General features: G+C 39.4%; 1 protein-coding gene across 3 annotated transcripts in view; it reads left to right on the top strand.

Annotated features, from left to right (window-relative positions):
* Window positions 1–17,372, top strand: part of CDK14 (cyclin dependent kinase 14) — a 557,423-nt gene that overhangs the window by 315,774 nt on the left and 224,277 nt on the right. For all 3 annotated transcript variants that reach the window (XM_040260248.1, XM_040260249.1, XM_040260250.1), the window contains one exon: window positions 10,676–10,799. In XM_040260248.1, the coding sequence (XP_040116182.1) occupies window positions 10,676–10,799 (124 nt within the window). The remainder of the gene's footprint in view (window positions 1–10,675; window positions 10,800–17,372) is intronic.

Here is a 17,372-nt window from a genome sequence, read left to right on the forward strand (position 1 = left end):
AGGCTCTAGGGCACAGAGGCTCTAGGGCAGGCAGGCTCTAGGGCACAGAGGCTCTAGGACAGGCAGGCTTCAGCAGCTCTGTAGTTCCCCTGTGCTCTAGAGTTCAGGCTCAATAGGCTCAATAGTTGTGGCACACAGGCTAGTTATCCCACAGCTATGGGGGTCTTTTTGGATCAGGGATCTAACCCATGTCTCCTGCATTGGCAGTCAGATTGTTTACCACTGAGGCACCAGGGAAGCTCTGACCAACCTTGTTAAATGGAAGGTTCTTGTCCTCCGCCCTCCCCAGTTCATCATCATACCTACAAACCCTCATAACTGGGAAACCTACTTAGTATCTAATATATTATACATTGGTGTAATATATTAGCATTCTAAAAAAGCTAATGAACTTTTTTCAGGGAGCATGGGCAAACCAGGCTCTGTTTTTGCCATTTGACTCCTTGTAAGTATCCCAGTTCTGGATCCCATGAGTCCAGTCACCTTCGTCCCTGTGGGCATCTTGGAGCTTAGAATAACCCCTTGCTGGCGTCCTCCATTGTATTGAGGCAGGAGGAGTGGGCAGAATGGGAAGCCAACTTATGGAGCACAGAAAGTGTGCAAGATCTTTTCTCTGAAGACTTTGCCCCAGTACTTGAAATTCTTATTCTGAGTTTTTCCCTTTTCTAGAAAGTTATCATTTTTAGTATAGAAGACTAATGTACACATATATTAGAGAGTGCAAGTTAAATTTTGGTTACATTTTCTGGAAATGATGAAACGTGCTACGTATCTCAGCAATTTGAGGAAGTGGAATGAAGAAGCAGAAAAGTTGACTGCTGCTGCTGCTATGTCGCTTCAGTCGTGTCCGACTCTGTGCGACCCCATAGACGGCAGCCCACTAGGCTCCCCCGTCCCTGGGATTCTCCAGGCAAGAACACTGGAGTGGGTTGCCATTTCCTTCTCCAATGCATGAAAGTGAAAGTGAAGTCGTTCAGTCGTGTCCGACCCTCAGCGACCCCATGGACGGCAGCCTTCCAGGCTCCTCTGTCCATGGGATCTTCCAGGCAAGAGTACTGGAGCGGGGTGCCACTGCTTTCTCTAGAAGAACTCAAATAGAACAAAATGTGTCAAGGCAGACTCCCCTAAATCCTCAGATTTTCTGAGAACTGGATCTGTCTGTGCGTGTGTGCATGCCAAGTTGCATCAGTCGTGTCCGACTCTGTGTGACCCCATGGACTGCAGCCTGCCAGGTTCCTCTGTCCATGGGATTCTCTAGGCAAGGATACTGGAGAGGGTTGGCATTCCCTTCTCCAGGGGATCTCCCCACCCAGGGATCAAACCTGCGTCTCTTACATCTTCTGCATTGGCAGGTGGCTTACCACTAGAACCACCTGGGAAGCCCGAATCTGACTAGTACATGGCAAAAAAAGGACACATCTCTGATCTGACACCCTGCATAAATGTTTGTCTTACACCATCCCAGGAGCATGGTTAATATGTTCAGTATGTCCAAAGTGACAAATTATACCATAGTTTTTATTACCTGGACTTTTATTTCTATCTCCCTTTTATCTCCATATAGCTTTATTAGTATTCATTTTTTTTAATCCAACACATAAAATTACAAAGATGCTTTATAAAATATAAACTATTTGGACATGAATGATGTACATTGCATTACAGATTAGGATTTGATATTTGCATTAGGCATTTTCAAATTTGAAACTCAACTAAATGAATCATTCTTTTAAAAATTGAAGAAGACGTATTATTGCAGTAAAATCATTATCTGATTCCTATTAGAAAGTTTTTTACTAGTCACTAGATATTTGAGGACTCAAATTTTTTAATTATTTTTTACTCCTAGAAAGTTTGATGTATTGAGTAATTTAATGCTTGTGCATCTGTGGATTTTTAAATAATATGATCCTAACCATGAGGCACCTTATTTGAAGCGTTTATTATCCGTGTACTACTTTGGTTTATTTGCTAATGTCATGTTTCCTATCCATTTATTTAATCAGATGGTATACATACATTTTTGGTGGCAGTATTTTAAATAGTGGGTGTCAGAGCAAGACGAAAATGGGAAATATCCGTATTGGGAATGGGAAATGGCCCTCTGCTACATGCGCTGTGTCTCCCTTTTTCCAATTCATGTGATTTCTCTGAGCCTTTCTTTCTTTATCTGTGAAATAAAGATAATAGGATCTGCCTAGCAGAATTGGTGGGAAGATTAATTTACTATTAAGTACTTAGTAAACAGCAGTTATTACAGTTGCTTAAACTGCGGAGTCTCTTCTATTTCTGTTATCCATGCAATTATGAAATGAGACAGTTTTATAGCTTGGATGAATATTAAGGGCATGTGAGAAAATTTATCATTTTCATGGTGAGTAACTTAAGATAATCGATATTTAACCTTGGTGTGCAAGTGACAGAAAAGTAGCTTGACTGTCTCTGTAAGAATTAGTGCTGTTCAATGAATGGATGAAGAAGTTGTGGTATGTTTGTGGTACATACATACAATGGAATATTAACCATAAGAAGGAATGCATTTGAATCAGTTGGGGAGAGGAGGATGAACCTAAAGCCTATTATACAGAGTGGAGTAAGTCAGAAAGAGAAAAACAAATATATTATATTAAAGCTATATATATATGTATATGGAATCTGGAAAAACGGTACTGATTAACCTAATTTGCAGTGAAGGAATGGAGACATAGATGTGGAGAATGGACGTGCCGAGTGCAAGGGAGGCTCAAGAGGAGGGGATATATATATATATATATATATATATGTATATATATCCTGCCTCTCTCTGTATATATAGTTATGCCTGATTCTCGATGTTGTATGGCAGAAACCAACACAAGATTGCAAAAACAATTATCCTTCAATTAAAAATAATAAAAAATAAATAAAAAACTGTGGCATAGTCAGTGAAAAAAAGCACTGACATTTTACTCTTCGAAAAGAAGAATTAGTGCCGTCCATAAGGCCTTTCATCTATTGCTAGTTGCTCCAATAAACCCTAAGAGACATTCCTCGAAGATAGTGAACCCTTGCCTAGAAAATCTGCAGATGTTCACCGTGCTTAGTCTCATATTAAATGGACCCTTATACATTAAATAATGCATGCCTTTCAGACCATTCGTAAATCTGATTGTAAACATTGAGACAAAGAGCATCAGACATCCTTAGATTTTGAGCGGGGAGAGTCGGACACGACTGAGCGACTGAACTGAACTGAGGGGTTAAAAAATTTGTTGCTCACTGCAAGTGCCAATAATTCTTCTGAGTAACAGATATAACCTACTGAGTCCAATGATGTGTGTGTGCTTTTAATCAACTTGCTCTAAATGTTCTGATAGAAAGCCTTATCTTGATATTGTTTTTTTTATCTACTCAAAGTCCAAAGAGTTTCAGAAGGGACTAGAAGGAGTATTAAGGATACTCCCAAGCAGTATCTGCCATGGCAGTGAGGATGTAAGTTGGTTTCTGCTGGGGATGGCAAGAAAGCAGGGTTATAGATAGATCTCCTGCTGGCAAAATGTCCTTGTTCATCACATCATTGCTATTTTAGGCATTTTCTCATTGGGGTTCTTATTGCAAAAAGTGAATATATTTGAACTGGAGTATAACTAAGAATTTGAAGACCTCTTCTTTCATAAAGTTGAGTATTGCCCTCTGTGATGACTGGGAGGGGTGGGCTGCAGGGAAGGGAGGGAGGCTTAAGAGAGAGAGGATGTATGTATAATTATGGCTGATTCATACGGTTGTACAGCAGAAACCAACACAATGCTGTTAAAAAAAAAAAAAAAAAGAACATGTTCCAAGGGGACAAAGTATTCTTAGGAAGACTTTATGGTTACTACAGTAGAAAAATAAGCAGAGAGAAAGGAAAATATGTTAATTTATCAACTTCAGTATATAAAGCTTTCTGTTGCCACAGTATTTACTTCTAAGAGGATTTTAAATAGCAAAAATAGACATTCAAGAATCATATGCTTATTACATACTACATTAATTGATACTCTTACAAACTTGGGTTCACTTAATAAAATCTCTTTGATTATATTGGGTGTATAGCTGTATTCATCCATGTGTTTAGTAAGCATCATCCTTGGTTAAGATAATGAGGTGTAGTGGAGAGTTCACAAGTGCTGTGTGATGGTTGGATTGACTGAGTATATTTCTTGGGCTTTAAGAGCATTCGTTTTCTCATTTGCTTAAAAGAAAAGGAAAAAAATACGAGATGATAAAAGATACATAAAATTACTTAGCCTTTTTTAACGTTTATTTTTTGCTTATATACCTGGCTACTCTAGGTCTTAGTTGCAGCACTTGGGGTCTTTTAGCTGCAGAGAAGGCGATGGCACCCCACTCCAGCACTCTCGCCTGGAAAATCCCATGTACAGGGGAGCCTGGTGGGCCGCAGTCCATGGGGTCGCGAAGAGTCGGACACGACTGAGCGACTTCACTTTCACTTTTCACTTTCATGCATTGGAGAAGGAAATGGCAACCCACTCCAGTGTTCTTGCCTGGAGAATCCCAGGGACGGGGGAGCCTGGTGGGCTGCCGTCTATGGGGTCGCACAGAGTCGGACACGACTGAAGCGACTTAGCAGCAGCAGCAGCAGCAGCAGTAGCTGCGGCACACTGGGTCTTCTGTTTGTTTGTTCAGTTGCAGCATGTGGGATCTGGAGGGCTTCCTAGTGGCTCAGTGGTAAAGAATCCTCCTGCAGTGCAGGAGACTCAGGAGACACGGGTTCAGTCCCAGGGTGGGCAGGATTCCCTGGAAGATGAAATGGCAACCCACTCCAGTATTCTTGTCTGGGAAATCCCATAGACAGAGGAGCCTGGCAGATTACAGTCCATAGGGTTGCAATGAGTTGGACACGAGTGAGCGACTAAGCATGCCTGTATGCATGTCGGATCTAGTTCCCTGAGCAGGGATTGAACCCGGGCCCCCTGTATTGGGAGTTGTAGAGTTCTATCTACTGGACTAGCAGGAAGTCCCAGAACAGTCTTCAAATGGGTGTAAACCTTCAGTGCGAGTTTGTCTTCCGTTTTTTTTTTCTTTTTCAGTACCTGAGATTGCATCGATGTTCACCAAGTTTTATTAGCGAGCAGCAAAGCTGATATTTCCTCTTCCTCTGCATGCAGCCCCTTCTTTGGTGGTCCTTCTTGTTTTCACAGTACCCTCTGGTTTTCACAGAGATCAGATTTAGCTTGTTAGGTGGTGATTTCTACAACAACCCAGTGAAGTGGCTTTCTTAAAAATTTACATGGGCCAGTTAGATACTTGCCTGTCTGTCTAAAGAAAGAAATCCCTAAGATTTGGGTTCTCAAAACATTTCCAAAGAATATTCTATGGCACAGTCTGTTAAACTCGGAATGACTGCTCTTTCCTTGTCCCTTGAAGGGATAATATAATTCACTGAAACCATTAGTAAACTTGGTGTTTCAGAAATAACATTTTAAGGTGTATAACAGAAAATGCACCAAGTTTACTAATGGTTTCAGTGAGTTATATTGTCCCTTCAACACCATTACTGTTATGATGGGGTGTTGATGGTTTCACAGTTTCATATATTGTCAGGCCAGAATACGGGAATGGGTAGCCTTTCCCTTTTCCAGGGGATCTTCCCGACCCAGGAATCGAACCAGGGTCTCCTGCATTGCAGGCAGAGTTTTTACCAACTGAGCTACCAGGGAAGCCCTTACTAATGGTTTCAGTGAATTATATTGCCCCTTCACCACCATTATTATTATGATGGTGTGTTCATCGTTTTACAGTTTCATATATTGTCTTCTTTTCATTAATTAAAATTTTTCTTCTTATTAATTTATCTGCCTAGTGATTTCCTCGCTTGGTTTCCTCAATTTTTTCCCTCAGAAAAGCAAGAGGTTTGCCATATAATACATTGTCTCATCTTGTGCATCTAATGAATGCTCCTTTTCCTACTAAAATGTTATGCGTGATGAAGTTTCCTCCCTCCTGAGGGCCTTCAGTTACACTCCATTTGTGTAGCTGTCATAGTGCTGCTGCTGCTGCTGCTCAGCAGACCTCTTTAAATGCACTTAATCTGTTCATGTGCTTCCCAGGTGGGGCTAGTGGTAAAGGAACTGACCTGCCAGTGCACGAGATGTAAGAGACATGGGTTCAATCCCTGACTCAGGAAGATCCCCTGGAGGCGGGCATGGCAACCCACTCCAGTATTCTTGCCTGGAGAATCTCATGGACAGAGGAGCCTGGCGGGCTGCAGTCCACAGAGTCTCCCAGGTCAGACACAACTGAAGCAACTTAGCACAGATACACGAATCTGTTCATGTGGCTCTCAAACCCAGTGGGCTGTGAGTTCCTCAAGTCAAGTAGCTACATCTCACATCCTCTTCATCTTTGCGTCCCTCTTACATGATAGCACCTGGCAGATGGTTGGCGCTTCGTAAATCCTGAAGGAATTTGTTATCTGGGGATTTGTTCTGACTTAACTTTGTGCATTGTTCAAGGATCTAAAAATTTGTCTGGGGCTCTCATTTGATGCTCGGGGCTCTGTCTGTCTTATTTAGAGCTTCGTTTGTCTTGTATACAGTTGTAGTTGAGTGTGTGCTTGCATCTTTGAGTTTCTTAATCCTCTTTAATCTGCTATCCTATTTGAATAGCTTCTGGATTAACATGAGGATTATATATTTCCACTAATTAGTAAAGGTGTTAAAAGAAGAGCCCTTTGGGACTGTTTGGTCTTCCCACTTCTACTCTTAGCTTCTAGAAACTCCCGTTCCGGGAGTCTGTTCTTCTTTGTATCTGCTTCATGCAGATGTCCCTAAATCCTGTTCAGTCATCACATTACTTAGTAATGAGTGTCAGCTGTGGGAGCAGATTAGGAAGATGGTTGAGGCAAACAGTCTGAAATTAAAAGACGCTTGCTCTTTGGAATAAAAGCTATGATGAACCTAGACAGCATATTAAAAATGAGACATCATTTTGCTGACAAAGGTCCATATAACAAAGCTATGGTTTTTCCAGTAGTCGTGTATGTATGTCAGAGTTGGACCATAAAGAAGACCGAGTGCCAAAGAATTGATGCTTCTGAACTGTGGTGTTGGAGAAGACTCTGGAGAGTCCCTTGGACTGCAAGGAGATCCAACCAGTCCATCCTAAAGGAAATCAACCCTAAATATTCATTGGAAGGACTGATGCTGAAGTGGAAACTCCAATACTGTGGCCACCTGATGTGAAGAGCTGACTCATTGTAAAAGACCCTGATGCTGGGAAAGATTGAGGACAGGAGGAGAAGGGGATGACCGAGGATAAGATGGTTGGATGGCATCACCAGCTCAATGGACATGAGTCTGAGCAAACTCCAGAAGATAGTGGTGAAGGACAGGGAGGCCTGGCATGCTGCAGTCCATGGGGTCGCAGAGAGTTGGACATGACTGAGTGACTGAACTACAGCAACACATTCTGGGGAGACAGGGGAATCCCATCGTGTGATAGACAGATGTAGCAGCTGCCCCCGGAGCACAGAGGAGGAACGCCTCACACAGACCTGCAGGGAGACTGAAGGCCTGGGGTCTGCAAAGGCACCAGGGAGGAGTTTTGAGGAGAGACCTAAGAAGCACAGGGAGATTAGCAGGCAAAAGTGAGACAAGGCTTTTCTGTGAGAGAAGATGCAAGAACGAGGGAAAAGGGTTGAATAGCAATATGCTTTGCATGTGGGGATGCATGAGCCTTCTTGGGGTCGGGAAATGTGGATCAATGATGCCTGGGCACCCAGCTGGAATCAGGGCTCAGCTCAGTGGCCTCGAAGACCATGCTGTTAGATGCCTATGCTTTTTCCTGTTGGTTGGAGGAAGCAGCTTCTATGTGGACACTGCCTTCTTGTGTTCTGGCCAAGATTCCTAGAGTAGAGTGGTTAAAGGAGTAGATTTTGGAGTCAAATTTCTTGGATTTGTGTCCTGGCACTTAAACTGATTCCAGTTTCCTCATCACTGATACAGATAGGATGTGATGTGTGTATGTGCGTGTGTGTGTGTGTGTGTGTGTTGGCATGGACGTGTATACTCATTTGTGTCTGACTCCTTGTGACTCCATGAACTATAGGAGCCAGCCAGACTCCTCTGTCCATGGGATTTTCCAGGCAAGAATACTGGACTGGGTTACCATTTCCTTTTACAGGGGGTCTTCCCGACCCAGGGATCAAATCCTCATTTTTTTCCCTCTTTTTTCCTCTTCCTGCATTGCAGGCAGCTGAGCCAACTGGGAAGCCCAGAATAGTGGTACCATCACCATTAAAATTGTTACAGAGGTCAGGGGCTACCCTGGTGGTCCAGTGGTTAATACTTCGCCTTCCAACATGGTACGGATTCAATCCCTTGTCAGGGAATTAAGACCCCACATGCCTTGGAGTCAAAAAAACCAAAGCATAAAACAAGCAGTGTTGTAACAAATTCAATAAAGACTTTAAAGAAAATATAGTCCACCTCAAAAAATCTTTTTAAAAAATTTCTTTACAGAGATCAAATGAATTCATATTCTATGATGCATAGAATAGCAGCTGGCACTTCGTGTTATTTGCTTGTTCAACTAATATGTGTTGCTGTGGTTAGGTAGATAATCATAGTCTGGTAAGTCCCAGCTAGCACCTTGCAGAATGCAGACTTTCAAAATGCAGACTTTCAAAATCCGTTTATTTTTGAAATTCGGTTTATTTGTTTTGTGATCTGCCTATGTGACTGATTGATGAAAAGCTTTTGAAAACACAAAGTGGCTTTATTTGCTCATCCTTTCTCCCTTCTGAACTGAAGGGATTTGGATTTTCTTTGAAATTGTAAGCTTTTCCGCTTCGGGCTGCAGGGGGTTTTAGAAGTGAGGAATGAGGCTGGAAGCTGCTGGTGATGGTGTTAAGTCTTTCCATCTGCTACACAGGAAGGACTGAAAGAAGGAGTCCAGAAGAAGTTTACTTCCTGAGATTCTTGAGCCAGTAATTTAATCCAGCCTAACACAGAACAGGTGTTTAGTCTCTGGTACTTAGATTCTGGAAATGAATCTAGGCCTTCCCAACACCATAGCTTATTATCACATACAAAGATTTTGAAATGAATTTATCTACTGTCTTTCATGCTGGGAAAGATTGAGGGCAGGAAGAGAAGGGGATGACAGAGGATAAGACTGTTGGATGGCATCACCGACTCGATGGACATGAACCTGGGCAAACACTGAGACGTAGCGTAGGGCAGGGAAGCCTGGTGTGCTGCAGTCCATGTGGTGGCGAAGAGTCGGCATGACTTAGCAACTGAACAAGTGTTTCAAGGTATCCCCCCTCTAAGCATTTTACTTGGCTTTCAGAGCCCCTAGTTAGTTGGAAAATATTCTGAAATGTTAGCTCCCACGGCCCTTGAGGAGTTGCCAGTCTTTTTTATGTGAAGATTCTAGAATCCTTATCCTACCATTATGCATGCTAAGTTGCTTCAGTCATATCTGACTCTTTGCGATCCTATGGACTGTAGTTAGCCAGGCTCCTCTGTCCATGGGATTCTCCTGAAAGAATACTGGAGTGGGTTGCCATTCCCTCCTCCAGGGGATCTTCCTGAACCAGGGATCGAACCCGTGTCTCTTATGTCTCCTGCATTGGCAGGTGGGTTCTTTACCACCTATTGCCACCTGGGAAGCCCTATCCTACCAGTATTTGGCAGCTAATTCCTTTAAAATTTCCCAGAAAGTGCATTTTGTTACCAGCTGATTATATAGACTACAATATTGATGGCACTTAAAACCACTTGTTTTTAGTTTTGTTTTAGGATATTGTTTTTTAAAAACTATGTCAATTAGGATTATTTTAGCAAGTAAATAGTTTAAAGATAGTTCTTTTTTTATATATATAAACAGTATTGGAAAGCCTAGTGGGTCACATTTTTTGTTATCAAAATGGAAATATTTATTATGATCCAATATGAATGTAAACAGAGAAAACCATCGGTCGCTTCTTAATTGTATTTCTTATGAAACTATTGCTCTTGAATTCTTGATTTCTCTGTTCTCTGTGTTTCCTGTCCCTTTAGGTTGGGTCTGTTCTGTAATTAGCAAAAGTACATGTCTGTCTTTAGGCAGCAACCTAATCTCTGTGGCCATATGTGCCAAAGCAGTGTAATTACAGTGTAGTAATAATTGGACCCCGTGACTGCTTCTGTTTTAATTATTTGAAATCATCTTATCTTTCTATTCCTTAAAGCATGTTATTGAGTGAATCACTGGATACCATGTTTATATCATTTCCATAGAATTAAATATATGTTAATTAAATTTACATTAAAAAATTCTGCTTCCTTTTATAACATTCTGAATAGGGTTTTTTCTCTGTCTCAAGCATCAGTTCATTCCTGAGGAAATCAAATATTATTTAGAAAATGATTCTTTACGTTTCACTTAATTTCTAGAACAAAGATTGGATTATAGATCTTTCTGGCTAAGGATCTCTGGGTTGATATAATAGGTTGTTAAAAATTTTCAGATTTAGTTTGTGCATTAGGAATTTCCATACATGTATGCAAATTCTGTTTCAACAGTTTGATAGAAAATTTAGTGATGGGTACCCATTTTCAGGAAATCCAAGTACTTGGCAGACTGTATGTAGAAAGTGGCATTGGACTGTGTTCATATTTTAACTTCTCTCTTCCTGTTTTTCCAGTTGTTTTTATTTCAGTTGCTGCGAGGGCTGTCCTACATCCACCAGCGCTATATTTTGCACAGAGACCTGAAGCCACAGAACCTTCTGATCAGTGACACGGGGGAGTTAAAGCTGGCAGATTTCGGTAGGAAAGCAGTTAATTACCAGTCTATTTTGTCACACTGTGAGAATGCCAGGCATATGGAGGCCCTGCGTTTGTTTAGGTGCACGTTTTCTATCGTTATAGGTCCTGGTAACATTTTTTCAGGAGTGAAGAAATTTTTATTTTATGATCAACATCATGCTTGGTGGATTTTTTAAAAAGTCCACATTGCTTATTAAAGTCTTAAATAAGCACAAGTCAGATTTCATATATTTCCAAAGTTGAAGTCAGTATAATTTTGAATATAAAATACTTTGAAAGAAATCTTTTTTTTTTTTAAATTAGGAAAATGTCAAACGCATTCTCAAGTAGGATACCTTAAGGGGTCTCCCTTACTTATGACCCAGCGTCAGCAATTACCAATATATTGTCAAACCTGAATTTTAAACCTCTGGACAGTTTCAGAGCATCATAAAATACATTCAGTAGTGTTTGTTGTCAGAAATCTAAGGGCATTGTTAACCTTTCCAAAAATGACTGTTGTTTCAAAAATTATAAAGGAAGACACTGATGCCAATTTAAAAGTGGAGGTCCTGGCCTGGCCCCATTGTAAGTCATCCCTCCCTGAAAAGTTTTGAGATTGGTCTCTTCCAGCTTAGAAGCTGTCCTCCAACACCGACTTGAGCGCCCAAAGCGGAACAGAAGTGCTGTGTCCTGCTTGTTGGTCTGATGGGTCTGCACTGCCCGCGCTCTCTGTCACACTGGTGTGCTAGTTGATTCCCAGCATCAGGAATGCTGATGGCAGCATGATCTGTTGACATTGCATTGCCTCAATTATTTTTGGATACATATTCTGATTAGAAATTTGTTCCATTAAGAGTGGAATGGAAATATTACCCTTGGGACGTAAGGACGCCTGAGATTGAGATACAAGCTTTGCCAGAATAAAATTATCTTTTCCCACTCTACCAACCCCCCGAGAAATAAAAGAGAGCAGGAAATGTTTATTGCTTATTTCAAGGTTAGGAGACTGTTCAGAATCTTTGGAATTAATCTACTCTTGCATTTTGTATATTCTTTTTTTCTAAAATTGAAACAAAGGTTAACATCATTGGTGATATATTGCAGAACATTTTTTGTTCTTATTTGGGAAAAATTATGACACTGTGTGTGTGTATGTGAGCTAGAAAGTTGTTTGTTGTCAAGTTTTAGCATCAGAATAATACTAGGTGGCTAGATGTAAAGTGTTTCAGTTCAGGGTAGAAAATGATGAGCGAGGAGGTGTGGAGGAGAGATTTGCAGTTCCTCAAATTCAAGGTTATTATGTTCACCATGAACATATTTTTTTAGTTTGTTGATATTAGTATTAAACTAAGAAGAATTCATAGTGATTATCTTCTGTTAACTTAATATATAGTATAAGGTATTTGTTTGCATAATTTATTATATTGAACATTTAATTTTGCTGAACATGGTTTTCTTGTATATTTATAGAATGCATTTTTTATTAACTTTATTTTGTCTGTGTAACTAAGGGAATAATAGGATTGTATCTAAGTGCTTACTAGGGATTATTTTTTAATTTTATGATGACTTTTTTATTATAATGGGTAAGTTCATATTAAAAGATTCTTATGAATCTTTAAAACTGACATTTTGTAATAGATTCAGAAATAAATTGAAATGGAATTTTAAACAACTTAGAAAATTTTTTAGAAAAGGAGAAAAATCTAGAGAGTATAAACAACTCTGAAATTACAAATGTTAACATTTTAATTGTATATTTTCCCACTGTTTCTCCTCATTCTTTCTTTTTCTTCTTCCATTTATTATGTAATCCTCAAAAGAAGAAACCCACACTGTTTTATAAGCAGTTTTCACTTAGGAATATGTCATGGACATTTTCTCATCTTATTCAATATGAAAAATTCATTTGTTACAATGTAGGTTCTTCCCTTAATGGCCAAGACCTAGTCCTTTTACTCAGTCCCTCATCGCTGAACATTTTGGTTCTTTCTAATTGTCACGGTATGTGCCGACCCTGTGTTGAATGTCCTTGCAGAGCAAGCTGTCTATGCTCCAGCTGCAGTGCTGAGTGCTTTAAAGTGTTTGAACAGAGTGCTCTGCAGAAAGGTTGAACCTCAGTGTCACAGACGGAGTCTTCTTGCCTGGAACACAGACTTGGCATGCGTCCTGTGCACAGAGTGTAATGAGCGAGACTCACTCACCAAATGACAATTTCCTCCAATTAATTGTGCATCATTTTTGTCTTTTAATTTAAGACATGCAATTAACTGTGATTTACTGCGCTTGGGCACGTGTCTGGGTCTCAGATGAAGGCAGTACAGTGGAAGATGTGGAGGAGCTAGACAGTCAAAATGGGACCGTTCCAGGCAGCAGAACAATTAGGAACTCCGGGTCTTAATTCAGTTTGATGTGTCAAGAGCTATAGCAGCAGTTCCTTTGTCCTACCTTTTTCTCTAATGTGAAAAATACCATCATATTTTGATTAAAAGAGACGGAAGGAATCTGTATGAGCATAATTCTTACATTGTTAATGCTATTTTTATTAGAGAAAATATATGGGGGGAGGGACAAACACTAAAATTTACCGAGTTTATTGTGTGTGCCAGACCCTTAGAAATTCTTAATTCATTGTCTCATAAACCTAGGAAGTTATCCTAACCTACACTTTTTAGAGAGACAAGAAATTCAGAGATGGTTAGAAATTTGCCCAAGCTTGATCGTATGAGGGTAGCTGCTCACAAAACTGGAATTCAGATGCTTGATCCATATCTTTCAATTTCGGGTGGCCCAGGGTCTTTATGTTCATATACATAGATATTTTACCTTATAAAACTGCCTAATCTTCCAATGAATTATTGATCATCACATGTGTTTATATTTGTATATCAGTAATATTATTGACCAGTGGCAAATTATTAACCATTATATGTGCTTTCTACATACAACAAATATGATACTTGTGCTATGAAAATAGATTGCACTAATACCCCCCCCAAAAAATGCATCACATAATTTAATGAACATTTTGTCATTTGTAGTGAGTAGTAGTAATTCAGTAGTGAGTGATTTCAACCTTAGTCCTTTGGAGCTTTTACCTGCTGGACAAAGTAAACCAGAAGATAATTTACCTGCTGGACAAACTAAACCAGATCATAATTTATATGTAAAGCCATTCAGATTTAAACAGAATGCAGTTCTGAATTCCAGTTGGTCAAAGTATTGTACTATTTTTTTTCTTGTAAACAAAGTCATATTGAAGCACTTTCTTGATACTTATTTTCTATATGCATTTGAAAATAAGTAAATTATACATGATTTAGACTCACTGTGTTTTCCTAATGTAGAAGTTTGTCCCATCTATATATAATAAGATAATAAAATTGTGTAGAATACAGATTCATTTCTAAAAAAGAGTTCATCTTTACATTATCTTTGGGAAAAAATATTTCAAACCCCAAATGTGTCCACACATCAGAACCTCTTACTTAGCATTTCCCATTTCCTGGAACACTGTTCTCCCTGCTTCTCACGTGGCTGACTCCTTCTCATCACACAGCTGATAGATCCTATGTTACTTTTTCAAAAAGATCACTTCTTGAGAATTCCCTGGTCGTCCAATGGTTACGATTCCACATTTTCATTGCTGAGGGTTTGATCCCCGGTCAGGGAACTAAGATCCTGCAAATTGTGACATGGCCAAAAAAAATTTTTTTTAATAAATAAATGGAATATTTTTTAAAAGGCTACCTTTCCAAAAATCATCCAGTTCAACTTCTTCAATAGCACTTATGGTGCACTGAAATAAGTTTGTCATTTGTTTATCTGTTAATTTTTTGCTGTGCTATTTGATTATAAATCCCATAAGGTCAGGGACTGGGCCTGTCTTGCTCATTCTTGTTTCTGCTATGTCTGGAACCTTGGAGGTGCTCAGGAAATACTGCCTGAATGAAGAAACAATATGTGTAACAAAACTGAGTATTGGTGTAAAGACCAAGACTCACCTGCATTTCCTAATTTTTGCTTGATTCATTTTAGCAAACCACCAGTTTACAAATTAATTCTCTCTTCATCAGTCCTGTCCTGGCTGGGCACAGTCGAGAGTACAGATGGAGTTAGATGACCTCAGTATTGAGAGTGTGGGAGCCTCAGGAGCGCTTCGAGGCTCTTACACATCAGCCTTGTATACCTGCTTGGTATTATTATATTTGTAACCTCAGGCTGCAGAAATAAACACTCAGTGAATATAAACATGTACAAAAGATGTATAAGATTTGACGTTCCTACTCTACAGACCTTAAATGATTGATTGTACTACTGTTGAGAGCAACACATATTGAGCCTTGAATTAGGAGGCCTGATTCTATAAGTAGCTTTTGCCTATAACTGTCTATAACTAGGTATGACTTCAAGCTAGTTTTGCCCTCTGAGCTTTATACTCCTCAACTAAAAAATAAGTGCATTGAACAGATACTAAGATTTTTCTTAGTGCGTTTTTTTTCTTTTTATGTTGTACATTTCTGAAATGAATTTATTTTCTAATGATCAGGTATTCACTGGTGGATAAAAATCAGTTGAGTGAATCCCTAATCAGTGCTATACCATCCCTTCCTAGGACCTAATTTTTTATTCTGGTTTCTGGAAATTCAAATAGACGAGAGCCATACTTTTGTGATATCCGTTGAGATCACATTAAAAGAAAATTGTTGAAGTGTGACAAGTAAATGTATAAACTCACCAAGAAACTAATGTTCATTTGCAGTATGATAATATGAAAACTAAAAGATATGTTTCCATGTAAATGAGATTAAAGCAAAATAGATGAGGCTGTAGAGTAGCAGCTTCTTGCAATTTTTGCAAGAAGATGATGGTGCCATACACATTTTCCAGCCATTCTTCTGCTATTTTATGGGGTCATGGCCTTGCTCTGGGGCTTCCCAGGTGGCTGAATGGTAAGGATTCCGCGTGCCAATGCAGAAGACGCAAATGTGCGAGTTTGATCCCTGGGCTGAGGAGTTCCCCTGGAGGAGGAAATGACAACCCCCTCCAATATTCTTGTCTGGAGAATCCCCAAGGACAGAGGAGCCTGGCAGGCTACAGTCCATGGGGTCGCAAAGAGAAGGACACAACTGAGCAACTAAGCATGCACGCATGCATGCCCAGCCTTGCTACATGGAAAGACAGCTGGGTTAAATTTGCCTCTGAGAAAAAAAAGACAGTGCAAACTCTGTAATATAAGCATTTAAGGTCTTGGATTATTTTACTGGCTTTCCTAACGCAGGAACAGAGTTAAACAGTTCTGTGGTTTTAATCAAGTAAAATTACACAGGTCTCTTTCCCACCAGAGGTCTAAAAATTATGACCCTCCTAATGTTGGTAGTTTCTTCCTCCTGGCTGTTCCTTGTCTTGATTTGAGAAAGGAAATTATTATAAATCACATTTTAGATTAATTTGCAGAACACTCCAGAGATGTAACTCTGCAGAGGCCATGGTGAGTGCAGGGTTTGTTTGTAATCTGCCTCTCAGAATTCATGCAGAGAACAGTAGAGAACAAAAAGAAGTCAAGAGTGGTATCTGGCAACTTGATAAAATATAAAGCTTCTGAATAAGAGCCTGTTAGTCTCCAAATTATAAACTTTTAACTATTTTTTTGTCATTAGCATATACAATTTGGGCTTTCCAGATGTTACTAGTGGTAAAGAACCCACCTGCCAGTGCAGAAGATGTAAGAGCCGTGGGTTCAATCCCGGGGTCACAAAGATCCCCTGGAGAAGAGCATGGCAGCCCGCTCCAGTATTCTTGTCTGGAGAATCCCATGGACAGAGGAGCCTGGCGAGCTATATTCCATAGGGTTGCAAAGAGTCGGGCATGACTGAAGCGACTTACTACATGTAAAATTCAGCATTGAAGCCATAGTTATAAATTCAAGGTTAGACATAACTTAGCCCATTTGTTTTGGCCTGTAGGATTCAATGTTACTGTGTCTTTGTTTTAGAATATATTTTCTGTTAGCGAAAATACCTTTATTATTTAATGTGAGGTATCACTCTACTTTCAGAAAGGTCCTTTCAACAGTTTAAAAAATACACAGTTCAGTATAGCTGCTTTCATACAGTTTTGAAAACTAAGGAGTATTTTTAGAATAACTTTTATAATATGAAGCAAAGAAAGGGTTTTTTTTTTTCTCTAATTTTGGGGGTGTTCATTAAAACTCCAAATCAAAATATATCCGTGTTAAAGTCTATCAAATAGATTATCCAGATTCCATGTTAGAAATACTTTGATTGACCTTTGAATTAAAATGATTTGCCTTGACTCATTGTTTTAGAGATGTGGTAATGACTCTTTTGAAAAGGAATGTTGATACTTAACATTGTCTTCTCTCAGATCATGAAATCATCACTTAGCTTCATTATTTAAATCTTATTTAATATCTCCCACTCACTCATCCCCTTACAAGTTTTCTTGCATTCAAAAGGGATGATGATGACATAGCATTACATTGTTTTTCTGCTTTTAAGTGGACTTTATTTTTTTTAATTTATTTTATTGAAGTATAGTTGATTTACATTGTTGTGTTAATTTCTACTG

Source organism: Oryx dammah, unplaced genomic scaffold (assembly GCF_014754425.2).
Source record: "Oryx dammah isolate SB20612 unplaced genomic scaffold, SCBI_Odam_1.1 HiC_scaffold_18, whole genome shotgun sequence".
NCBI lineage: Eukaryota > Metazoa > Chordata > Mammalia > Artiodactyla > Bovidae > Oryx > Oryx dammah.